Below are 26,379 nucleotides of genomic sequence, written 5' to 3' on the forward strand. Positions count from 1 at the left end.
GCACGCTTAAAACTGTGGGGATTAATCGTATTAACTTGGGTAGTGCATTCCAAAGAATCGGCGCAGCACGTGTGAAGTCTTGGAGACGGGAGTGGGAGGTTCTGATTATTGAGGATGCTAACCTGAGGTCATTAGCGGAGCGGGGGGCACGGGTAGGGTGGTAGACTGAGACCAGAGAGGAGATGTAGGGTGGTGCTGAGCCATGGAGTGCTTTGTGGATGAGGGTAGTAGTTTTGTACTGGATTCTGGAGTGGATGGGGTAGCCAGTGTAATGACTGGCACAAGGTAGAGGCATCGGTGTAACGGTTGGTGAGGAATATGATCCTGGCTGCAGCATTCAGGACAGATTGGAGCGGGGAGAGTTTGGTAAGAGGGAGGCCGATTAGTAGAGAGTTACAATAGTCCAGACGAGAATGAATAAGTGAAACAGTAAGAGTTTTTGCAGAGTCGAAAGTAAGAAAAGGGCGAATTCTAGAAATGTTTTTGAGATGCAGATAAGAAGAGCGAGCCAGTGATCGGATGTGGGGGGTGAATGAAAGCTCGGAATCAAGGATGACCCCAAGGCAGCGGGCATGTTGCTTTGGAGTAATGGTGGAACCGCACACGGAGATGGCAATGTTAGGCAAAGGTAGGTTAGTAGAGGGAGGGAACACGAGGAGTTCAGTTTTTGACAGGTTCAGTTTCAGATAGAGGGAGGACATGATGTGTTAGAGACAGCGGTAAGACAATCACTGGTGTTTTCTAAAAAGGTCGGCGTGATAACAGGAGAAGAGGTGTATAATTGGGTGTCGTCAGCATAGAGATGGTACTGGAAACCAAATCTACTGATTGTTTGTCCAATAGGGGCAGTATACAAAGAGAAGAGGAGGGGGCCTAGGACTGATCCTTGAGGAACCCCAACAGTAAGGGGAAGGTGAGAGGAGGAGGAACCAGCAAAACATACAGTGAAGGATCGGTCAGAGAGATAAGAGGAGAACCAGGAGAGAACGGTGTCCTTGAGGCCGATGGAGCAGAGCATAGTGAGGAGGAGCTGATGATCCACAGTATCGAATGCTGCGGAGAGATCCAAGAGAATTAGCATGGAGTAATGACCATTAGATTTAGCTGTTAGTAGGTCATTAGAGACTTTAGTAAGGGCAGTTTCAGTAGAGTGTAAAGAGCGGAAGCCAGATTGAAGAGGGTCGAGAAGAGAGTTATCTGAGAGATAGCGGGTAAGACGGGAGTGGACCAGGCGTTCCAGGAGTTTGGAGATGAAGGGAAGGTTAGAGACAGGTCTATAATTAGCGGCACAGTTTTGGTCGAGGGAGGGTTTTTTAAGTAATGGATGTATGATGGCATGCTTAAATGAGGAGGGAAAAATACCGGAAGTGAGAGAGAGGTTGAATATTTTTGTTAGGTGAGAGGTGATAGCCGGGGAAAGGGACTGGAGGAGATGTGACGGAATGGGGTCACTGGTGCAAGCGGTCGGGCGAGAAGATGCAAGGAGCCTGATTACTTCTTCTGTAACTGGCTCAAAGGCAGAGAGTGAACTAGATGCAGTGGGGGAGGGAGGACAGTGCATGGTATGAAGAGATTGGGAGATGATTTCCTGTCGAATGTGGTCAATTTTTTCTTTGAAGTAATTGGCCAGATCGTCAGCGCGGAGATCCGTGGTTGGGGCCTGCTCTCTTGGGTTGAGTAGGGACTGGAAAGTGTCAGAGACGTTTAGGGTTATTTGACAGTGAGGTGATGAGGATGTTGAAATAGGTTTCTTTGGAGAGGTGAAGGGCAGAGTTGTATTTTTTAAGAATGAACTTATAATGGATGAATTCTTCGGGTAGATTAGATTTTCTCCACAGACGTTCGGCGCACCTGGAGCACCGCTGCAGGACACGTGTTTGCAGCGTGTGCCACGGTTGTTGCCGTCTGTGCTGAGTTGTTCTATGTATAGGAGGTGCAGCTTCATCCAGGGCACTTTGCAGGGTTTCATTGTAATGCTTCAGAGCAGAATCAGGACATGAGATGGAGGAGATTGGGGCCAATGAGGACTGCAAGTTCTTCATAAGTTTCTGGGTGTTAATGGCCTGTAGGTTTCTATAAGTGTGGAAAGTGGGGGTGACCTGAGCGGGATGGCAGTTCTTGAAAGAGAATGAAAGAAGGTTGTGGTCAGAGAGCGGGAGAGGGGAGTTTGTGAAATCGTCCACTGAGCAAAGCCAGGAGAAGAACAAGTAAAGGGAGTTTCCATCTTCATGCGTTGAAGAGTTAAGGTACCTTCACACGAAGCGACGCTGCAGCGATAGCGACAACGATGCCGATCGCTGCAGCGTCGCTGTTTGATCGCTGGAGAGCTGTCACACAGACCGCTCTCCAGCGACCAACGATGCCGAGGTCCCCGGGTAACCAGGGTAAACATCGGGTTGCTAAGCGCAGGGTCGCGCTTAGTAACCCGATGTTTACCCTGGTTACCAGCGTAAAAGTAAAAAAAACAAACAGTACATGCTCACCTGTGCGTCCCCCAGCGTCTGCTTCCTGACACTGACTGAGCTCCGGCCCTAACAGCACAGCGGTGACGTCACCGCTGTGCTTTCACTTTAGGGCCGGCGCTTAGTAAGTGTCAGGACGCAGACGCTGGGGGACGCGCAGGTGAGTATGTACTGTTTGTTTTTTTTTACTTTTACGCTGGTAACCAGGGTAAACATCGGGTTACTAAGCGCGGCCCTGCGCTTGGTAACCCGATGTTTACCCTGGTTACCAGTGTAAAACATCGCTGGTATCGTTGCTTTTGCTTTCAAACACAACGATACACAGCGATCGGACGACCAAATAAAGTTCTGGACTTTATTCAGCGACCAGCGACATCACAGCAGGATCCTGATCGCTGCTGCGTGTCAAACGAAACGATATCGCTAGCCAGGACGCTGCAACGTCACGGATCGCTAGCGATGTCGTTTCGTGTGAAGGTACCTTAAGTATGCTGCGAGAGGCCGAAAGAGGAGGTTAGAGATAAAAGGTGAGAAGCAGACGGGGAAAGGGGAGAAGCAATGGGGATGTTGAAATCACCCATGATAAGGTTGGGGGTGTCACAGGAGAGAAAGTGTGGAAGCCAGGTGGCAAAGTGATCCAGGAACTGATGAGAGGGGCCAGGAGGACGATACACCACCGCTACTCGCATGGAGAAGGAGGCGTAGAGTCTGACAGCATGGACCTCAAAGGAAGGGAATACAAGTGAGGGTACTTGGGGGATAACTTGGAAGGTACATTTGGGTGAAAGGAGCAGACCAACGCCTCCACCTGCTCTGTTGTCTGATCTTGGGGTATGAGAAAAGTGTAGTCCACCATATGAAAGAGCAGCAGCAGCGGTGGTGTCTGACTGCTGGATCCAGGTTTCAGTAAGAGCCAGGAGATTGAGAGAGTTAGAAATGAAAAAGTCATGACTGAAGGAGAGTTTATTACACACAGAGCGAGAATTCCAATGGGCACAATTGAAAGAGACAGAAGGCATGCATGGAATATTAATAAGGTTAGAGGGGTTTCTGGGTGTAGCAATTGGGAGGTTTGACTGGTTATAACATGGGGGGCCGGGGTTTGGAGAGATGTCTCCAGCAACTAGGAGAAGGAGGATAGAAAGAGTGAGCAGAGGGTTAAGTGATTTGTGAGAGCGTCTCTTGTGTTGGATGGTGGGACTGAATGGATCTGTACTGTTAAGCAATGTGAACAGAGCATGAGTGCTATACATAGGAGAGGCAAGAACAGAGGGGCCAATATGGATGGAGTGTAAAGAGTTTATGCAAGGGTGGTGAATATGAGTGAATGCAGCAGCCAGGATATAGATTATTCAAATACATATGGTGAGTATTTGTTCTGTTCCAAATGAATAGTGAATAGATTTAGATTCTTACCTGTCTCCTGCCCTGTCTAACTGCCATGTTATAACTGCCGAGTACTTAGAAAAAAAGTACTTTACACGAATGCTCCCCTGCACGAATGCATCCCCAAAGTATGTCTACATTTATAGAAGGCTAGCTCTTAGATCTCTTCTTCGCTTCTGAAGGTACATTTGAAAGCTGGGAAGAAGTCAAATGTTAGTATCTAGTATTTTTCGCTTTGTAAAAATCAAGAATATGGCAAAGCGATGTGGATGTTTTATGGCCACAAAACTATTGTTTATACTTGTAAATTTGCATTTTTTTCTTGCTTGGAAAATGCTGCTTATCTGATGCATGTTCTTTTTGTTCAGGTATGACCAAAGTGAAGGTGGGAAAAGAGGATTCTTCTTCAGCTGAATTTCTGGAGAGAAGACGAGCTGCTTTGGAGAGGTAGAAGGCAAAATGGTGCCTAAAGAAATCTCATGATATACACACGTGGTCAAAATTGTTGGTACCCCTCGTATAATGACAGAAAAACTCACAATGGTCACTGAAATAACTTGAATCTGACAAAAGTAATAATAAATAAAAAATGAACAAATAAAAGTCAGACATTGCTTTTCAACCATGCTTCCAGAATGTTTAAAAAAAAATAAACCTCATGAAATAGGCCTGGACAGAAATGATGGTACCCCTGAAAATAATGTGACAAAAGGGACATGTTAAATCAAGGTGTGTCCACTAACAAGCATCATAGGTGCCTACAATCTTGGAATCAGTGAGTGGCCTGTATATAGGGCTACAGATACTCACTGTGCTGTTTGGTGACATGGTGTGTATCACACTCAACATGGACCAGAGGAAGCGAAGGAAAGAGTTGTCTCAGGAGATTAGAAAGAAAATTATAGACAAACATGTTAAAGGAAAAAGTTATAAGACCATCTCCAAGCAGCTTGATGTTCCTGTGACTACAGTTGCAGATATTATTCAGAAATGTAAGATCCATGGGACTGTAGCCAACCTCCCTGGACGTGGCTGCAGGAGGAGAATTGATGACAAATCAAAGAGACGGATAATACGAATGGTAATAAAAAAACTTCTAAACAAATTAAAGGTGAACTTCAAGCTCAAGGAACATCAGTGTCAGCTCGCACCATCCGTCATTGTATGAGCCAAAGTGGACTTCATGGAAGACGACCAAGGAGGACACCAGGGTCATTCCATGTCAAGTGAACCAATGATTTTTACCTCCATATTTTTAATTCTTTTGAGATTTTGTTATTTGCGAATAGTGTGTCAGAGAATGCAAAATGTGAAGAAAAAATTCTAGATATATATCTATTTTTTTAATTGATTTTCAAAGTTTGGAAACAGTGCGAATTTCGGTGTTGCCTGCCTTTACATTTCTCCTCATAACTCAGGCTAGAAAAAAAGATAGAGAAACAAAATAAGCACCATTCTACTCAGAACTGTACAGGCTTTCACCAGATATGTCACAAGAGTATCTTTGATAATATTTTACCCATGCGAACGCAAACGCAAAATTTTAAAACGCATTTCCGAAAAAAAAAAAAAAGTTTAATTTCAAAATTTCAAAAACTGCATATGTGCCTGCTATGCTCCTAGCCACATCTGTACCAAAATACAAGCTGGGATAGTGATGGGATCATATTTTAAAAAATAAAACTATTACAATGTCAATTTGAAAATCTCCAATTCAGATCTGTTCAGCCTGTGGTCTAAAAGTGTGGGGTCTATATTTACCAAATAATCCATGATTGTTAGATATTACTGTACTATTATGTTACAGCTTAGAAGTAGGAGAGGACAGAGGAGGAAGCTTTGTTAGGGTTGAGAATGAGCAGGGGTAGACAGTGAATGCAGAGCAGATGACCGTCCGGCAGCTCGGGCCTCCAGAGGCCGTATTCACACCAAATCTTAACACCCAGGCAACTTTTCTAATGGAGTGAGAAAGCTATTCTTAATATCCAGTTCATGTATTGTACAAACCAGGACTACGAAGAGGAGAATTTTCTAAAACCTCGGTTACAGGAAGCAGAACCCATCACAGGGACTCAGCAATACCACACTGTCATTCCATGTAGTGAAACAGAAATAAAAACAGGGTTTTTTTCATTCAGCAAAGACAGTGAAGTCGATGACTTGGTAGAAGGCGGCACAAGATTCGCAATGGTTGACATAACTGGTTATGTGACCTGTGAATATGATTGGCTGGCTACTGTACTCTCCAAAGATTGTGAAAATGAAGAAGTAGAATTGACTTTTTTGCACCTTCTGGTCCAGTGCCATCTTTTGTGCGTCCAAGAAAACCAGACATTTTAAAAGGTAATAAAAAAACAAATATTAACTCAGGTGGAGCCGAACACCATGACCGGCCATACATACTCTTTGACACAAAAAGAAATGGCCATTGCTAGTAAACGCTTTTGGACAAGATGACATTTCACCCACTAGAAGAGACACATTGATGATAAAAGGCCATTTTAAAAACGTACTATTAATTGTTTGATTAGTTCATATTTTATAGATCGAGTATTTAACTACTGTACTATTCTTCTTAAACACGTCATAAATGACATGTTTAGTGATATAATAGAAAAAAAATTGTTACATATATAAATAGGTGATACAAATATTGGTTGTTTTAATTTTTTTAACATATAATTAGGATGAGACTGTATTTAGAAAATCACACTTGAGGATATGATCACCTTTTTTCTTTTGGTTTGTTCAATGCATTCTGGTTGAAAATGCTGAGCAAGTTGTGTTATGATGATTAAAGGGAATCTGTCACCTACTATATGCTTCGGCCACCGGCATCAGGGGCTTATCTACAGCATTCTCTAATGCTGTAGATAAGCCCCCCGATGTAACCTGAATGATAAGAAAAAGAGGTTAGATTATACTCACTGGGGGGGCGGTCCGGTGCAGTCCGGTCCGATGGGTGTCGCGGTCCGGGTCTGGCGCCTCCCATCTTCATGCGATGACGTCCTCTTGCTTGCTTCTGTCGCGGCTCCTGCGCAGGCGTACTTTATCTGCCCTGTTGAGGGCAGCGCAAAGTACTGCAGTGCGCAGGCGCCGGACAAGGTCCGAGAAGCCTGGCACCTGCGCACTGCAGTGCTTTGCGCTGCCCGCAACAGGGCAGATAAAGTAAGCCTGAGCAGGAGCCGCGACAGAAGCAAGGAAGAGGACGTCATTGCATGAAGATGGGAGGGGCCAGACCCGGACCGCGACGCCCATTGGACCGGACCGCCCCCCGGTGAGTATAATCTAACTTGTTTTTCTTATCTTTCAGGTTACATTGGGGGGCTTATCTACAGCATTAAAGAATGCTATAGATAAGCCCCTAAAGGCGGTGGCCACAGCTTAAATACGAAAAAGTAGGTGACAGATTCCCTTTAAGATATATTTATTTTGGCACTTTGATATTTGTTTTTTGTGTTTCTTTATTGTTGCATATAAAAGTTGAATTCAATAAGTTGTAATTTGAAAAGAAAAAAGGAAGAAACTCACACAAACATAAAATTAAATGATTCAAGGCTTAAAAAACAAAAAAAAATTTGATAGGTCCCAAGTTGAAACCCTGTACAAATATAAACAAGGACACAAGTAACACACATGCATTTTTTTCACAATTTTAAAACATACTTTTTTTCACAATTGCGCATCAAAATTTTGAATTAGAGTTCTCCAAAACAAAATATAAAGAAGCATAGTCTTGTGACATATCAAATGAAAGCCAGTACCGTTCTGAGAAAAATGATGCCTCTCACACCTCTTTATCTTAATTCTAGCCCAAGATATGATAAAAAATGTAAAGCCATACCAGGGCAAAATTTGCGCTTTTTCAAAACTTTAGAAGTCTGTAAAAAATTAACTGATGAAGAAAAAAATTAAAAACTTTGTATTTAGCTAAAGTTGTACTTCATTTAAAAAAAAAAAAATCTAAAGACGTCAGGTAAAAAAAAATATTCATATTTGGATCACTTGATATGGAATGACCCACCATTGTTGAAAAAAAATCATAGAAAAGCCAGACTGGAATTTGCCAAACTACATGTTGACAAGCCACAATGCTTCTGGGAGAAAGTCCTATGGACAGATGAGACAAAAACAACTTTTTAGCAAGGAACATCAGACTGAAAAATGAAGCATATCAAGAAAAGAACAATGTCCCTGCTGTGAAACATGGAGGAGGCTCTGTTATGTTCTGGGGCTGCTTTTCTGCATCTGACAGAGGGTGTCTAGAATCTGTGCAGGGTACAATGAAATCTCAAGACTATCAAGGGATTCTAGAGAGATATGTGCTGCCCAGTGTCAGAAAGCTTGGTCTCTGTCATGGGTCTTGCAACAGGATAATGACCCAAAACTCACAGCTAAATCTAAATCCTATTGAGCATCTTTGGAAAGAGCTGAAACATGCCGTCTGGAAAAGGCAACCTTCAAACACGAGATAACTGGAGCAGTTTGCTCTTGAGTGGGCCAAAATACCTGTCGAGAGGTGCAGAAGTCTCATTGACAGTTGCAGGAATCGTGTGATTGCCTCAAAAAGTTGTGCAACAAAATATTACGTTAAGGGTACCATCATTTCTGTCCAGGCTTATTTCATGAGTTTAATTTTTAAAAAATTCTGTGGAAGCATGGTTGAAAAGCAATGTCTGAGTTTCATTTGTTCATTTTCATTGATTTATTATTACTTTTGTCAGATTCAAGTTATTTCTTTGACCTTTGTGAGTTTTTCTGTCATTAAAGGATGGGTACTAACAATTTTGACCACGTGTGTATATTCAGTTCAGAAAGCAGGTATTACGCTGACTGATTTCCTCTGTCTTAAAGAATTGTCATGGACTATTGCTTACATTTGTATAGAGGTTTGACAAGTTCAGTAATGCAACATTTTGCATTGACAATTTTGTATGCAGTTTTTACTCACATGGAGGACTACATGTTCAGTTAGTTTTCTTAAGGTAGTCTCCTGTTTTTTTTTACAATATTAGGATTTAACTAATTTTGTTTAATTTTGAACTTTAGATGATAATTAGATCTTACATTTCATGGATGATTTATTACACAGTTCTATTACTTCTGTTGACTGTTGTATGTACACTGCCTTCATGTTTGATACAGATACCTTCAAAGAGTTGTTAGCCACCCTACTCTGTTACAAGACCCAGATGTCCGTGAATTTTTGGAGAAGGAAGAGGTGAGAGTTAAAGCTTAAAATACATATTAGTGTATATAATCACATCCGTGTGACCTGTCCGAGTGCTGTCTGATGTTTTATCGGCCAGCACTCTGAACCATAGAGTCTCACATATCCACTCACACATCCATGAAAATGACAGATCTGATAATGAGATTTTAGAAATTCTGAGCATGTCTTATTCTGATCCTATGGTGGGGAATAGAATAGGACATACCCAGTGGTCTGAGTGCTGTCCAATAAAAAAAAACTGGGCAGCACACTGATGTTTATTATAAGTGTTTTACAGACATGTCATTGGGGGACACGGGAAATCTGCTGGCACCAGGAAGCTAACTCTAAAAAGAAAAATCTGTTCCTCCCTAACAGACTACCCCTGGCCTGCTGCCACCTAGCCATTCAGTTTAGCTTAAAGTTAGGTAGGAGGAAACACAGGTCTGGGTCTTGCACCTCTTTTTGCTAATGTTTTTTCCCTCCGGCAGATTTCTAAACTTTTTTCTTTAGTTTTGCGTAACAGAGTGGGATGGGCCATTAGTAACGGAGAAAAAAGCCCATAGTGGTCAGTCTGTATTCTTTCTCTTCGGAGTGGCAGGACCATAGTAACTTGACGCAGTCAAAACTCATGTACTGGGGCACATAGTCCTTTTGCCTTTTTGAATTCCGCCCCCCAGAGTGTAGTGCATTGAGTTAAGCAATAGAATGGTTTTGGGATTCCAAGGACCAAGCCTCTCCAGAACAGTTGAGTATGCCTTTTCTTACAGCCTCTTTTGCCATGTCTTCCTTTTTGGCCTGTGGTGCTTCCTCTGTCTTATGGTGGCTCCAGACATTCTAGCAAGTGAGTCAGAACATCTAAAAGATGTACAAACGAGCAACACGGTACTTTGACCCCTTCACAGGGTGTTTCAGATCAGCAAGCAAGGATTTTCTAGCTGAATGTATCGCCTAGCGAACCTGTCAGTAATCTGACCACTCTCCTTAATAAGTCCGAATAGCAGGCTGAGACCTCTCAGCAGGGTGTATCATAGAAGGAAACAGGTAGTGCAGTTTCCACTTCCCTGAGCTAGCCAGTGCAAAAAGCGAGATCTGTTGCATGGTGTTTCATACTAGCAGACAAGACAGTACTTTAACCTCTTTCCTAGAAGAGTCAGACCATTAGGCCACGTTCACACGTTCAGTATTTGGTCCCTATTTTACCTCAGTATGTGTAAGCCAAAACCAGGAGTGGGACAATCGGAGGAAAAGTATAATAGAAACACGTCACCACTTCTGTGGTTATCACCCACTCCTGGTCTTGGCTTACAAATACTGAGGTAAACTAGTGACCAAAATGTTGAATGTGTGAACGTGACCTTAGGCTGAGAATCTCCAGCAGGTGGTAGCATGTAACAGATTCTATCAGGACTCTTGACTTTCTCCTAGGGCGAGTGCCTCTTTACAGATGAGTCAGTCAAGCTGAGACCCGCAGACAGGACATACTGCACAAGTGAAGCAGATGGTATTCTGGTCATTTATTATCCAGCAAGTCAGTACAGCAAGGAAGATCGCACACGCAATCCACTTGGTATTCTAACACTGTCCATGGCTAGTCAGACCATCTAGCTGAGACTGCTTTGTAGGTCATTTTGCAGACAAGGACTAGAGGGTACTCTTGCTTTGGTCCCCCTACATCTGTTGGACCTTTATCTGGTCTTGGATGTTTTTCAGTCTCCTCTTTTCCAGCCATTTAGAGACATCTTTCTGGCAAGGTGTTTTGTTTTTTTTTTTGTTACCTTAGTGATCACTTCCATCAGGTGAGGCTCACAAGGGTGTCTTATACCTGTTATACTCATTCTCCAGGACAGGGTGGACTTTCATCCAGCTCCCTCATTTCTCCCTAATGTGTTTTCTGCCTTCAACCTTAATGGGGAGACTGCTCTCCTTCCTTATGCACTTTGCCCGTCATTTCCCTGAGAGGTCCTTACATGATCTGACATGGTCAGAGCTGTGCAGCTTTACCTGTCTCTGTCAGATGCCTTGTTTGTCATCCCGGTATACCCTTGCAGGGCTCTGACTTTAGGGCTACCATTGCTTGCTGGGTTCATCATTCTGGAAGATCGGGCCAAGCCAGGGCACCATCAGCTTGGGCCCTGTTCACTCCACCTAGGTAGTAAGAGCCTCCTGGGTCGTATACTTCCAGTAGTCTGTTCTTCTTGTCTGTAAGGCTACTAACTTTTGTCTTCAGTCCACATCTTTTCAGAGCCCTTATCTTTTGCATCTGCGGACGCAGAGCTTTGCAGAAGGGTATTGCAAATGCTGGTTGCCCAAGTGGTAACCTGAGGGATTGTTATTCTTCAGCAGTACTATTAATTTTACCACCCCAGTCATTGCCTTGAGACATGGTTTCTTGTGGCCCCCAATGAGATGCTTTAGAAAAGACGATTTTTTTTGTACTCGCCATAAAATATTTCTTGTAGCCTTCACTGGGGGACAGAGGACCTTCTCTTCTTTGGATAGTCATTGTTTTGCTTCTCCTACTGTTTTTGCATTCTTCTACTGGTTTTGCATTAACTGCATAGCTGGGTGTCGGAAGACAAGGAGAAACCGGTTAGTGAAGAGATGACAATTTTTTTATTTTTTTTTATAAGTTGTATTCTTAGTGTCATTCGCCTTGTGGCATCAGATTCCTTTTGACCCCAATGAGGTTACGAAAGAAATTTATGGTGACGAATACAAAAAGCCTTTTTTTTTTTCGCTTATGTTTGTTATACTTAATTGATACTCCATGTTAGCTATGTATTATTTCTTACAATAAAAAGCACTAGACATTGCATTATAGGATTATATTATGATTTTATAATTCTTCAACCAAAGTTTTGCCTCTTGTAGCTGCCCCGCGCTGTCAGCACTCAGACTCTGAGTGGAGCTGGACTCCTTAAGATGTTCACTAGAGCCACTGATGCTGTCAACAAAATGACCATAAAGATGAACGAGTCCGACATTGTAAGTGCTGGATGCCGATTTGTTTTTTAAGCTTTTCAGAGCAGTGTCAATTCTTGACAACTTTACTTTAAGACTTTTGTGGTGTTTTGTCAGTAGTCATGTCTTTTCTAAATTGTTTCATAGCAATACGTACAGCTTTTAACATCACAGCGTTTTTGCTTCATTCAAAGAACAGCATGAATTATATCTCCTAATTTAAACTGTAATCATGTTGGCAATTTAGGCATATGGTGGGCATGCAACAAAAGGAAGGGTGTAAATCCAGCATCCACAGCACATCACATTTATTGATACCATTAAAACCAGAAGAAAAAAAACATAATGAGAGCGATGCTAAGTCTACACATTTCGGGCTCACCGCTCTTAGTTTTGAGAAGCGGTGAACTTGAAAGGTGTAGACCAGGTGTCTCTCCCCCCCCCCCCCCCCCCCCCTTCTTTTTCTTTCATCATGTTTTTATTCTCTTCTGGCTTTAGTGGTATCAATAAATGTGATGTTTCAATCTACTTACCTAATGTTGCTGGATTCCCTTCTTTTAATTGTGCATACTTAAAATGTAAACTAATACATCTGTACGGAACAGATCTTGATTTGTTCACTTAAACACATTCATTTTGGACTTTATGAACTCTTGGTATTGAAAACTAGGTGTTTTTTCAGGGTTTTTTTTTCTCTGCATCAAAACCAGATCTCTTGGCAGGAAAAAAGCTGCAGAAAAAAGCATGTTTTCTTTGTGTTTTTTTATGCATTTTTACTGTGATTTTGGCATGCTAGATTTGTTTTCTGTAGATGCTGATAAAGTTGTGTTGAAAAAAAAAAAAGTTTTATTCTATAGTATCAGGTTTTGGCACAAAAAAACGCAGCAAAACCTGATACCTGCATTTTTGGTGTTATTTTTTCAGTGTGCGTTCACCACACAATGAGTAAAAAACGTTGAAAGAAGTGACATGCTTCATTGTGCAAAAAGCCATGCAAAGCACAAAATCCTGTTGACATAAAAAACAAGGTGTGTTCATGAGATTTCTGAAATCTCATCAGCTTTCCTAGTACTGTAATACGCAGCTTTTAGCAATTTGCATAAAAAAACATAAAAACATTAAAAAAGCTGCAAAAACACCTAGTGTGAACTTAGCCTTATTGAATAAGGCACCATTACACACTGAACGGCTTACCACAGGGTAAATCTGACATGGAGAAAGACTTGGGGATCCTAGTTACTGATAAACTTACCTGGAGCAGACAGTGCCAGGCAGCGACTGCCAAGGCAAACAGGATCATGGGGTGCATTAAAAAAATGTCTGGATACACATGATGAGAGCATTATACTGCCTCTGTACAAATCTCTGGATTACATGGAGTACTGTGTACAGTTTTGGGCACCGGTGGTGGTATAATAGAACTAGAGCGAGTACAAAGGAGGGCAACAAAATTAATACAGGGGATGGGGGAACTACAATACCCAGAGAGAATAGCAAAATTAGGATTATTTAGTCTAGAGAAAAGACGCCTGTGGGGCGATCTAATAACCATGTATAAGGGGACAATGCAAATATCTCTAGTGAGAATCTAGAATTCCTTGCTTGAGGAGGTGGTGATGGCGAACTCAGTCGAGGGTTTCTAGAGAGGCCTGGATGTCTTCCTGGAGCGTAACAATATTGTATCTTACAGTTATTAGGTTCTTTAGAAGGACGTAGATCTGGGGATTTATTCTGACAGGATATAGGCTGAACTGGATGGACAAATGTCTTTTAACCCCTTCCCGACATCGGACGTACTATCCCGTCCGATGTCGGGTCCCCTGCTTTGATGTGCGCTCCGGCGGTGAGCGCACATCAAAGTCGCGACATGTCAGCTGTTTTTTACAGCTGACATGTGCGCGCAATAGCGGCGGGTGAAATCGCGGTCACCCGCCGCTATTAACTAGTTAAATGCCGCTGTCAAACGCAGACAGCGGCATTTAACTACCGCATCCGGCCGGGCGGCCGGAAATGAGCGCATCGCCGACCCCCGTCACATGATCGGGGGTCGGCGATGCTTGTATATTGTAACCATAGAGGTCCTTGAGACCTCTATGGTTACTGATCGCCGGTGGCTGTGAGCGCCACCCTGTGGTCGGCGCTCACAGCACACCTGCATTTTAGCTACATAACAGCGATCTGATGATCGCTGTTATGTAGCAGAGCCGATCGGGCTGTGCCTGCTTCTAGCCTCCCATGGAGGCTATAGAAGCATGGTAAAAGTAAAAAAAAAAAAAAAAAAAAAAAGTAAAAAAAAATGTGAAAAAAATAAAAAAAATATAAAAGTTTAAATCACCCCCCTTTCGCCCCAATCAAAATAAATCAATAAAATAATCAAACCTACACATATTTGGTATCGCCGCATTCAGAATCGCCCGATCTATCAATAAAAAAAAAGCATTAACCTGATCGCAAAACGGCGTAACGAGAAAAAAAATCGAAACGCCAGAATTACGTTTTTTTTTGGTCGCCGCGATTTGCATTAAAATGCAATAACGGGCGATCAAAAGAACGCATCTGCACCGAATTGGTATAATTAAAAACGCCGTCTCGGCACGCAAAAAATAAGCCCTCAACCGACCCCAGATCATGAAAAATGGAGACGCTACGAGTATCGGAAAATGGCGCAATTTTATTTATTTTATTTTTTTGCAAAGTTTGGAAATTTTTTTCACCACTTAGGTGAAAAATAACCTAGTCATGTTAGGTGTCTATGAACTCGTACTGACCTGGAGAATCATAATGGCAGGTCAGTTTTAGCATTTAGTGAACCTAGCAAAAAAAACAAACAAAAAACAAGTGTGGGATTGCACTTTTTTTGCAATTTCACCGCACTTGGATTTTTTTTCCCGTTTTCTAGTACATGCCATGGTAAAACCAATGGTGTCATTCAAAAGTACAACTCGTCCCGCAAAAAATAAGCCCTCACATGGCCAAATTGACGGAAAAATAAAAAAGTTATGGCTCTGGGAAGGAGGGGAGTGAAAAACGAAAACGGAAAAACGAAAAATCCCACGGTCATGAAGGGGTTAAAGGCCTTCCTATGTTACTATGTTAATATACCTATTTTTCCAATTCTGTCTACTTTCTGAAGTACTAATTGATTACGCAGTGTACCATCGCCACCTAGTGGTGGTAAACTGTGTTGCTTGTTCCAGTAAGGTAACAAACCGTTACAACCTGCTGCAGGCTACTCAGTAAATTGATATGTCGCTTGGTTAAGTAGTAAGAGAGAGAATTAAACCATGATTAAGATGCAAGTCGAAACGCGTTGGTTTTTACTATACCACCTGCGTATCTGTGCCAACCATGTGCCTATATGAGGATTAAGTACTCAATGCTTCTTTTGAATGGCTCAATAAAATCTATAGTTTAAAAAAAAAAAAAGGCACCTAGCCTACATCGCTGGATCATCACTCCCATTTTTCCAGAGAGAATTTTAGGTTACCACATTTGCATTGGATGGGCTAACAAATACACTGCTAAAAAAAAATAAACAACACTTAACCAACAGAATATAACTCCAAGTAAATCAAACTTCTGTGAAATCAAATTGTCCACTTAGGAAGCAACACTGTTTGACAGTCAATTTCACATGCGGTTGTGCAAATGGAATAGAAAATAGATGGAAATTATTGGCAATTATCAAGTCATACTCAATGAAGGAGTGGTTCTGCAGGTGGGGACCACAGACCACATCCCAGTACCAATGCTTTCTGGCTGATGTTTTGGTCACTTTTGAATGTTGGTTGTGCTCTCACACTTGTGGTAGCATGAGACGGACTCTACAACCCACACAAGTGGCTCAGGCAGTGCAGCTCATCCAGGATGGCACATCAATGCGAGCTGTGGCAAGGAGGTTTGCGATGTCTGTGGGCATAATGTCCAGAGGCTGGAGACGCTACCGGGAGACATGCCAGTACACCAGGAGATGTGGAGGAGGCCTAGGAGGGCAACAACCCAGCAGCAGGACCGCTACCTCAGCCTTTGTGCAAGGAGGAACAGGAGGAGCACTGCCAGAGCCCTGCAAAATGACATCCAGCAGGCCACAAATGTGCATGTGCCTGCACAAACGGTTAGAAACTGAATCCGTGAGGATGGTCTCAGTGCCCGACGTCCACAGATGGGAGTTGGGCTCACAGCCCAACACCGTGCAGGATGCTTGGCACAACACCAGGATTGGCAAATTCACGACTGGCATCCTGTGCTCTTCACAGATGAAAGCAGGTTCACACTGAGCACATGTGACAGACGTGACAGAGTCTGGAGACGCCGTGGAGAGCAATCTGCTGCCTGCAACATCCTTCAGCATGACTGGTTTGGCAGTGGGTCAGTAATGGTGTGAGGTGACATTTCTTTGGAGAGCCGCACAGCCCTCCATGTGCTCGCCAGAGGTAGCCTGACTGCCATTACGTACCGAGATGAGATCCTCAGACCCCTTGTGAGACCATATGCTGGTGCGGTTGGCCCTGGGTTCCTCCTAATGCAGGACAATGCCAGACCTCATGTGGCTGGAGTGTGTCAGCAGTTCCTGCAAGATGAAGGCATTGAAGCTGTGGACTGGCACGCCCGTTCCCCAGTCCGGAATCCGATTGAACACATCTGGGACATCATGACGCACCATCCACCAACGTCATGTTGCACCACAGACTGTCCAGGAGTTGGCAGATGCTTTAGTCCAGGTCTAGGAAGAGATCCCTCAGGAGACCATCCGCCGCCTCACCAGGAGCATGCCTAGGCGTTGTATGGAGGTCATACAGGCACGTGGAGGCCACACACACTGCTGAGCATCATTTCCTTGTTTTGAGGCATTTCCACTGAAGTTGGATCAGCCTGTAATTTGATTTTCACTTTGATTTTGAGTATCGTTCCAAATCCAGGCCTCCATTGGTTAATAAATTTGATTTCCATTGATTATTTTTGTGTGCTTTTGTTGTCAGCACATTCAACTTTGTACAGAACAAAGTATTCAATGAGAATATTTCATTCATTTAGATCTAAATTGTATTATTTGAGTGTTACTTTTATTTTTTTGAGCAGTGTAATAAGACCTAGAAATGAGAAAGTATTGTGGTTGTTGTGTAGTAGTAATAATGGTTAAGTTGCTTCTTTTATTTGTACTTCCCTGTAACTTGTGAGATATCATGTCACAACCAAAGTATAATGATATCAATCACTACTTATCCCTAGACGTTCAATTCTAATTCATTAACATGGGGCAATAATTGTAAATGGAGTCTTTGTTTTGGAAGGCCCTCACTTTTACACATAACATCCCTTACAATATCATCTTTAGCTACCCAGCAGCATGATTTTTATTTTCGTATTCATAATTATCTATATATACCGTATATACTCGAGTATAAGCCGAGACTTTCAGCCCAAATTTTTGGGCTGAAAGTGCCCCTCTCGGCTTATACTCGAGTCACGGTCGGCGGGTGAGGGGGAGAGGGCGCTGAGGCATACTTACCTGCTTCCGGGGGTCCTGGCGCAGTCCCTGCAGCCCCACGGTCTCCGGGTGCTGCAGCTCTTCCCCTGTTAAGCGGTCACATGGGACCGCTCATTAGAGAAATTAATATGGACTCCACTCCCATAGGGATGGAGCCGCATATTCATTTCTCTAATGAGCGGTGGCAGTGACCGCTGATAGAGGAAGAGGCTGCGGCACCGAAGACCAGCTGTCCGGGGGAAGGAGCGGGACGCCAGGAGCAGGTAAGTATTGCATAGTCACCTGTCCGCGTTCCACACGCCGGGCGCCGCTCCATCTTCCCGGCGTCTCTCCGCACTGACCATGCAGGTCAGAGGGCGCGATGACGCGTATAGTGTGCACGCCGCCCTCTGCCTGATCAGTCAGTGCAGAGAGACGCCGGGACAGGACGCTGAGGAGCTGCAAGCAAGAGAGGTGAGTATGTCGGGGTTTTTTTATTGCAGCAGCAGCAATGGCACAGCTTTCTATGGTACATCTATGGGGCAATAATGAACGGTGCAGAGCACTATATGGCACAGCTATGGGCAATAATGAACGGTTCAGAGCACTATATGGCACAGCTATGGGGCAATAATGAACGGTGCGGAGCACTATATGGCACAGCTTTCTATGGTACATCTATGGGGCAATAATGAACGGTGCAGAGCACTATATGGCTCAGCTAGGGGGCAATAATGAACGGTGCAGAGCACTATATGGCACAGCTATGGGGCAATAATGAACGGTGCAGAGCACTATATGGCACAGCTTTCTATGGTACATCTATGGGGCAATAATGGACGGTGCAGAGCACTATATGGCACAGCTATGGGGCAATAATGAATGGTGCAGAGCACTATATGGTACAGCTATGGGGCAATAATGAATGGTGCAGAGCACTATATGGCACAGCTATGGGGCAATAATGAACGGTGCAGAGCACTATATGGCACAGCTATGGGGCAATAATGAACTGTGCAGAGCACTATATGGCACAGCTATGGGGCAATAATGAACGGTGCAGAGCACTATATGGCACAGCTTTCTATGGTACAGCTATGGGGCAATAATGAATGGTGCAGAGCACTATATGGCACAGCTTTCTATGGTACAGCTATGGGGCAATAATGAACGGTGCAGAGCACTATATGGCACAGCTATGGGGCCATAATGAACGGTATGGAGCATCTATTTTTATTTTTGAAATTCACCGATAGCTGCTGCATTTTCCACCCTAGGCTTATACTCGAGTCAATAAGTTTTCCCAGTTTTTTGTGGCAAAATTAGGGGGGTTGGCTTATACTCGGGTCGGCTTATACTCGAGTATATACGGTAAATAATTGTCTAAGGGGTACTTCCGTCTGTCTGTCTTTCTGTCGGCAACTTCCGTCACGGGAGATCCCGCGTCGCTGATTGGTCTCGCCAGCTGCCTGTCATGGCTGCCGCGACCAATCAGCGACGGGCACAGTCCGATTAGTCCCTCCCTACTCCCCTGCAGTCAGTGCCCGGCGCCCGCTCGCTCCATAATCCCCTCCGGTCACCGCTCATACAGGGTTAATGCCAGCGGTGACGGACCGCGTTATGCCGTGGGTTACGCACTCTGTTACCGCTGCTATTAACCCTGTGTGTCCCCAACGGTTTACTATTGATGTTGCCTATGCAGCATCAATAGTAAAAAAATCTAATGTTAAAAATAATAATAATAAAAAAACTGCTATACTCGCCCTCCGTCGTCCGAGGATGCGCTCGCGCCTTCCGCCAGCTTCCGGTCCCAGAGATGCATTGCGAAATTACCCAGAAGATTTAGCGGTCTCGCGAGACCGCTAAGTCTTCTGGGTAATTTTGCAATGCATCCTGGGAACAGAAGATGTGGCAGCCACGCGCACATCGCCAGCGCGCCGTTGGATCCCAGGAGGATGTAACTATTTTTATTTTAATTCTTTTTTTTAACAGGGATATGGTGCCCACACTGCGTGGGCTGCGTTATATACTACATGGCTGCTATATACTGGGCAGTACTATATACTACATGGCTGCTATATACTACGTGGGCAGTACTATATACTGCATTTCTGCTATATACTACGTGGGCAGTACTATATACTACATGGCTGCTATATACTACGTGGGCAGTACTATATACTACATGGCTGCTATATACTACGTGGGCAGTACTATATACAGTACTACATGGCTGCTATATACTACGTGGGCGGTACTATATACTACATGGCTGCTATATACTACGTGGGCAGTACTATATACTACGTGGGCAGTGTTAGATACTGCGTGGGCTGCGTTATATACTACATGGCTGCTATATACTACTATACTACTACATACTATGTGGCCTGTGTTTTGTACTGCGTGGGCTGTGCTATATATTGCGTGGCCTGTGTTATATACTACGTCGCCTGTGTTATATACTACGTGGCTGCTATATACTGCGTGGCCTGTTATATAGTACGTGGGCTGTGTTATATACTGTTTGGGCTGTGTTATATATTGCGTGGCCTGTATTAACGCATCGGGTATTCTACAATATGTATGTATATAGCAGCCACATACTATATAGCACAGGCCACGTACTATTTGTCTCCTATATACTACATGGCTCCTATATACTACGTGACCTGTGCTATATACTATGTGGCTGCTATATACATACATATTCTAGAATACCTGATGCGTTAGAATCGGGGCACCATCTAGTGAAGAATATTTAGCTATACTCCATGTAATTTACAATTTGTCCTGCTATCAAGTCCTTTTAGATCCAACAATGTAAATCCCTACGTAGTTTTCCTGATAGCCGTTGGTGAATATCTTTTTTAATTGGATTGATCTTTTTTTTTTTTTAAGGTCACATATACTGTAATTTACTATTTTATTCTGTTTAGTGGTTTGAAGACAAGTTGCAAGAGGTGGAATGTGAAGAACAACATCTTCGTAAACTTCATGGTGTGGTGGAGACTCTAGTAAACCACAGGAAAGGTACTTTATTGCACATGTCTGGTTGCTTTAATTTACCTGGAAACTAAGGTATGGTCACACAGCTGATTTGTTGGACCAAAATATCCATTGCGGATTTCCAGTTTTGTGGGACACGCATCTACATTTGATAGTAATCTGTGTATGGCTACCCAATGCAGTTTCCGCATGAACACTCTTATCAATACATGACTTGTCATTCAGTTTCCCATAACATGGATTTAAAATCTGCAATGGAAAAAAAACCTGTGTGAATTATCACTTAAATATATACATACGCTTCCGTTCCAAAGTTTACAGTAACTTAGAAATTTCCTTATTTTTTTAAAGAAAAGCACAGTTTTTTCCAATGAAGCTAACTAACATTAAATGATTCAGAAATACACTCTTTACATTGTTAATGTGGTAAATGACTATTTTAGCTGCAAACATCTGGTTTGTAATGCAATATCTTCATAGGTGTATAGAGGCCCATTTCCAACAACCATCACTCCTGTGTTCTTATGGTACTTTTTGTTTGCGAACTGTGTAAGAAGGCTAATGGATGGTTAGAATACCCTTGAAAACCCTTGTGCAAGTATGTTAGCACAGCTGAAAACAGTTTGACTGATTAGAGAACCTATAAACCTGACCTTCCCTTGAGCTAGTTGAGAATCTGGAGCATTACATTTGTTGGTTCCATTAAACTCTCAAAATGGCCAGAAAAAAAGAACTTTCATGTGAAACTCGACGTCTATTCTTCCTTTTTTTTTTTTTTTTTAAATTCGTTTAATAATTCCAGAATAAAACAAACATTACACACATTTGCATTTGTCATTATCAATTATTCCATAGAGTACAAATAATTGCAGTATTATCATATCCAAAGATTACAGGGGTAATAAACTGTGCATGTTAAATCACTAGTACCTTATAAAATACCTATTGTACAACATTAACTACTTTAACCATCAATAGTAAGTCGCCGAAAGGAAAATCATACATAAATCCTGCTCTGTAAGCGATGCCCCCAAAACCACAAGTCCACCTTCTTGTGCAAGTATCTAGTCAGTGTAGACTATAGAGTATGATAAGAGGAATTCCATCTACCCCAAATCTTTTCGATTTTACCTGGACATCCTCTATTTTGTTAGTGTTCTTTCATACGGGATAATCAAATTCACCAAGTCGATCCAAGCTCTGAGAGACGGGGGAGAACCACCTATCCACCTTAACGCCAGCACCTTCCGTGCCAGAAAGAGCGACCGTCTATTGTTCTTAGAAATGAAGGCTATTCCATGCGAGAAATTGCCAAGAAACTGAACATTTCCTACAACGGTGTGTTCTACTCCCTTCAGAGGAGAGCACAAATGGGCTCTAACCAGAGTAGAAAAAGAAGTGGAAGGCCCCGCTGCACAACTAAGCAACAAGAGAAGTACATTAGAGTTTGTAGTTTGAGAAATCGACACCTCAGAGGTCCTCAATTGGCAGCTTCATTAAATAGCACATGCAAAACGCCAGTGTCAACGTCTACAGTGAAGAGGCAACTCCGGGATACTGGCCTTCAGGGCAGAGTGTCAAAGAAAAAGCCATATCTGAGACTGGCTAATAAAAGGAAAAGATTAATATGGGCAAAAGGGCACAGACATTGGACAGAGGAAGATTGGAAAAAAGTGTTATGGACAGACGAATCCAAGTTTGAGGTGTTTGGATCACACAGAAGATCATTTGTGAGACGCAGAGCAACTGAAAAGATGCTGGAATTGTGCCTGACGCCATCTGTCAAGCATGGTGGAGGTAATGTGATGGTTTGGGGTTGCTTTGGTGCTGGTAAAGTGGGAGATTTGTACAAGGTAAAAGGGATTTTGAATAAGGAAGGCTATCACTCCCTTTTTGCAACGCCATGCCATACCCTGTGGACAGCACTTGATTGGAGCCAATTTCATCCTACAACAGGACAATGACCCAAAGCACACCTTCAAATTATGCAAGAACTATTTAGGGAAGAAGCAGGCAGCTGGTATTCTATCTGTAATGGAGTGACCAGCACAGTCACCAGATCTCAACGCCATTCAGCTGTTGTGGGAGCAGCTTGACCGTATGGTACGCAAAACGTGCCCATCAAGCCAAACCAACTTGTGTGAAGGGCTTCTGGAAGCATGAGGTGAAATTTCTCCAGATTACCTCAGTAAATTAACTGCTAGAATGCCAAAGGTCTGCAATGCTGTAATTGCTGCAAAGGGAGCATTCTTTGACAAAAGCAAAGTTTGAAGGAGAAAATTATTATTTCAAATAAAAATCTTTTTTTAGAATCCTGTCAATGTCTGGACTAGATTTTCAATTCACTTGGCAACTCATTTGATTAATAAAAGTATGAGTTTTCATGGAAAACAACATTGTCTTGGTGACCCTAAACTTTAGAACCGTAGTGTACATGCGTACATAAAGTCCTCTAAATGATACATGCCACCTTACGGCATTCGTCACATTAAATGTATACATCAGAAACTTTTCCATACATACATTTGTGACTGCAAAGCTGAAAAAATTACCTTAGTCGGGAAAGAGCCTTACTGATAAAATATCTCACGCTTATGTCTATTTGCTATTTTTGCAGACCTTGCTGTGAATACTGCTCAGTTTGCCAAAAGCCTGGCTATGCTAGGGAGCTCAGAGGATAACACTGCACTTTCCCGGGCACTCTCCCAGCTAGCTGAAGTAGAAGAGAAGATAGAGCAGCTACACCAGGAGCAGGCGAATAGTGACTTCTACCTTCTGGCCGAGCTGCTGGCTGACTATATCCGTATCCTATCTGCTGTTCGGGTGAGTGGCCATAACTGATCCAAAGAATTTATATGCTTCATCACAAAAAACATGGACATTAAGATACATTTAGGTAGACTGTTTTGCCAGACTAAAAAATTATTTCACCTTTACTATCATGGAGTGAAGTGCAAACTAACATGGATGTGATTCAGATATGATAACAGGAAATTTATTGCACAGGTAAATTTGGAATCTATAATGAGCATGCTCGAATAAGGCACTATCCCGAGGATGCTTGTGTGTTAATAGAGTATCATCGGCGTGCTTGAATACATTGTTTGAAATGCCGTGGCTGCATGTTTGTTCGAGAGCCGCAACCCATACGGGGATTGCCTAACAGGCGATTCCTGCATGTGTTAAGGTTGTTGAACAGCCGCGACACATGCAGCCAAAGCAACTCAAACATAATATTCAAGCATGTCGACGATACTCTATTAACACACGAGCATCCTCGGATAGTGCCTTATTCGAGCACACGCGTTCATTACTAATAATCAACAGCTACATAAGGTTCAACCTGGAAAAGTTCTAGCACTATATGCTCGTGTGGTCTTAAAAAGAGCCTGTCATCAGGGGAAAGAGTGGCCAGTTTTGCCCTTACTTTATTCCTTCTGTCTCCATGACCGCATCTTTGCCAGCAGATGATGGGTGATTTAATTAGCCATCATCTGCCTCTAAAAGCTACAAGTCGAGCTGAGCTCCGGCCGTGTCTGTTAACCTGTCAAATGTTGCTGTCCAATTGTAACAGCAGTAATGGCAGATCGCTGTTGTTTTGGGCCCAATTACATGCCCGTGACGTGATCACAGGGACCTGATGGGTTACCATAGCTGCCAAGGGTCTGCTGAAGACCTGTGCGTCTGTCATGAAGTAAAAGTCAGACTCTGGTATGCATATGAGACAGTGATTTTTGGTGTATAAAGCAATACTGTGGAATTGCTGTATATACAACCCCTTGCAAAAATTATGGAATCACCGGCCTTGGAGGATGTTCATTCAGTTGTTTAATTTTGTAGAAAAAAAAGCAGATCACAGACATGACACAAAACTAAAGTCATTTCAAATGGCAACTTTCTGGCTTTAACCCCTTCATGACCCAGCCTATTTTGACCTTAATGACCTGGCCGTTTTTCTCTATCGCCTCTCATTGGGGGACACAGGAACCATGGGTGTATGCTGCTGCCACTAGGAGGCTGACACTATGAACAAAAAAAGTTAGCTCCTCCTCTGCAGTGTACACCCCACCGACTGGCATTATACTCTTCAGTTTAGCTTCGTGTCAGTAGGAGGTGGACACGGGTCTTAAATTAGACCCCTATCTACCTCAATGTGCGTAGTTTCTTTTCAGGTTTTCCGGAGGGATACAGGGTGAACAGTCACACCTGTAGTCCCGCAATACGGACTATGAGTACGGCGTGTACTGCCACCCCGTATCCTCATAGATCCCTAAGCAGGACCATGATCCTGGCACACAAGCGTGCTCAGAAGTCCAGTCCTGGCTCCGTCCCCCACCCACTCGCCCACCAGAGCCTGTCAATTTGCGGTGACGAGGACGTCCATCAGCTCCCTGGACATCTCATTCCCCTCAGGTTAGTAACGATGTTTAGGTGGGTGAGTATTTCCCCTCCCATTCCCAGATCTTTCAAAGGGGGGGGGGGGAGACTTGCTAGGGGCTCCCTGAATACCTGGTCGTCGCTTGCACCCAGTTTGCAGCAGCATGGCCCAGGATTGCTGTATTGTTTCTTCCTTCGACCTGCGGCCCCTCTGCCTTCTATTCTGGCGCGGGGCCTCTACAGGCTGCCGCGCAGCTTCCTTCCCCCGGCGCTGCGTTTTTCTTCCAGTGAGACAGCCTGACAGGCTGTCATTCCGCTTCTTCCTGCGGCGCACTGCTCTGGCGCCGCGTGTTTCACAGCGAGATTTTTTAATGGTGCCGCACTCCCTTCTCCAGCTCGACAGCCCTAACAGGCTGCCGCGCCGCTTCTCCCTGCGGCACACTGCTCTGGTGCCGCGGGTTTCACAACGGCCGCTCTACCCATCATCTCCGGCGTAACAGCCTTGGCAGGCTGCCGCGCCGTTTCTTTTCTACCTGCGGCGCACTGCTCCGGCGCCGCGGCTCTTTCCTCCGGCGGTCGCCGGCCTCTAATTTAGGCCCCGGCTTCCGCCCGGGCCTACTTCCGATGCCGCGCTCCACCCACTTCCGCTGTAATCGGGCGCGCTTTTTCCCGCCCGACAATCTCTGTCCTGCACTCTCCGCCCACCGGCGCCATCTTGGTGCTCCTGGGTGCACGGCTGTCTCCGCCCCTCCCTCTACGCCGCTGCTTGGCGCCACACATCGCGCTCCGTCCCTTCAGACCGCACATTCCTGCGCCCCTTTCAGCGGTCACCATCTGCGGTTCACTACCGGATTACAGCAGGACCCGCAAGCCGGACAGCTTCCTCCACCTGGAGTACGTCTGCCGTGAGTAACTCTGCACTGCAGACTGACACTTCCCCCTGTCCCCTAACCCTCTGGCATTTTCTTCAGGGACCCTTCAAAAATGTCTACCTCTAAGGGAGGCTGCTCTCGTCGTCCTACTTCTTCCTCCGCTTCTTCTGCCTTAGTCAAATACTTTGCATGTTCGTCCTGTAACTGCAAACTTCCCTCAGGTCAGTCCTCCCCACTCTGTCAGACCTGCAGCAACCCAATTGTCTCCACCGCCCAGGATCCCCCGGCTGCTCCGCTTGAGAGTGATACCCCTAGCTGGGCCTCCTCTCTGTCACAATCTGTGGCGGACCTAACTCGGGTGTCTCAAACTCTGGTGTCCGTGCTGGATCGAGTCATCGGGTCGCAGGAAGCTCCGTCGGAGCCCTCCATTTTAAGCCGCAAAAGGTCCACATGGGAACGCCAGTCTGAGTCCTCTTCTCTCTCCATCTAACCACACGGTCCTTCTCTGTGGTCGACTTCCCCCCGGCCCTCCTCCTCTGAGTCAGGCGAGGCGTTTTCTGATGCGCCCTCGGAGGACATTTCGGAGCTGGATTCTAACCAAATTGCTACCATGAGGGATATGAATGGTTC

General features: G+C 44.1%; 1 protein-coding gene across 1 annotated transcript in view; it reads left to right on the forward strand.

The window, feature by feature from the left end:
- SNX1 (sorting nexin 1) overlaps positions 1–26,379 on the forward strand; it is a 77,412-nt gene that overhangs the window by 25,404 nt on the left and 25,629 nt on the right. The window contains exons 7-11 of the mRNA XM_077264003.1: positions 4,217–4,295; positions 8,994–9,069; positions 11,935–12,048; positions 20,431–20,524; positions 23,118–23,323. Coding sequence (XP_077120118.1) covers positions 4,217–4,295; positions 8,994–9,069; positions 11,935–12,048; positions 20,431–20,524; positions 23,118–23,323 — 569 coding nt within the window. The remainder of the gene's footprint in view (positions 1–4,216; positions 4,296–8,993; positions 9,070–11,934; positions 12,049–20,430; positions 20,525–23,117; positions 23,324–26,379) is intronic.

The sequence above is a fragment of the Ranitomeya variabilis genome, chromosome 5 (assembly GCF_051348905.1).
Source record: "Ranitomeya variabilis isolate aRanVar5 chromosome 5, aRanVar5.hap1, whole genome shotgun sequence".
NCBI classification, from domain to species: Eukaryota; Metazoa; Chordata; class Amphibia; order Anura; family Dendrobatidae; genus Ranitomeya; species Ranitomeya variabilis.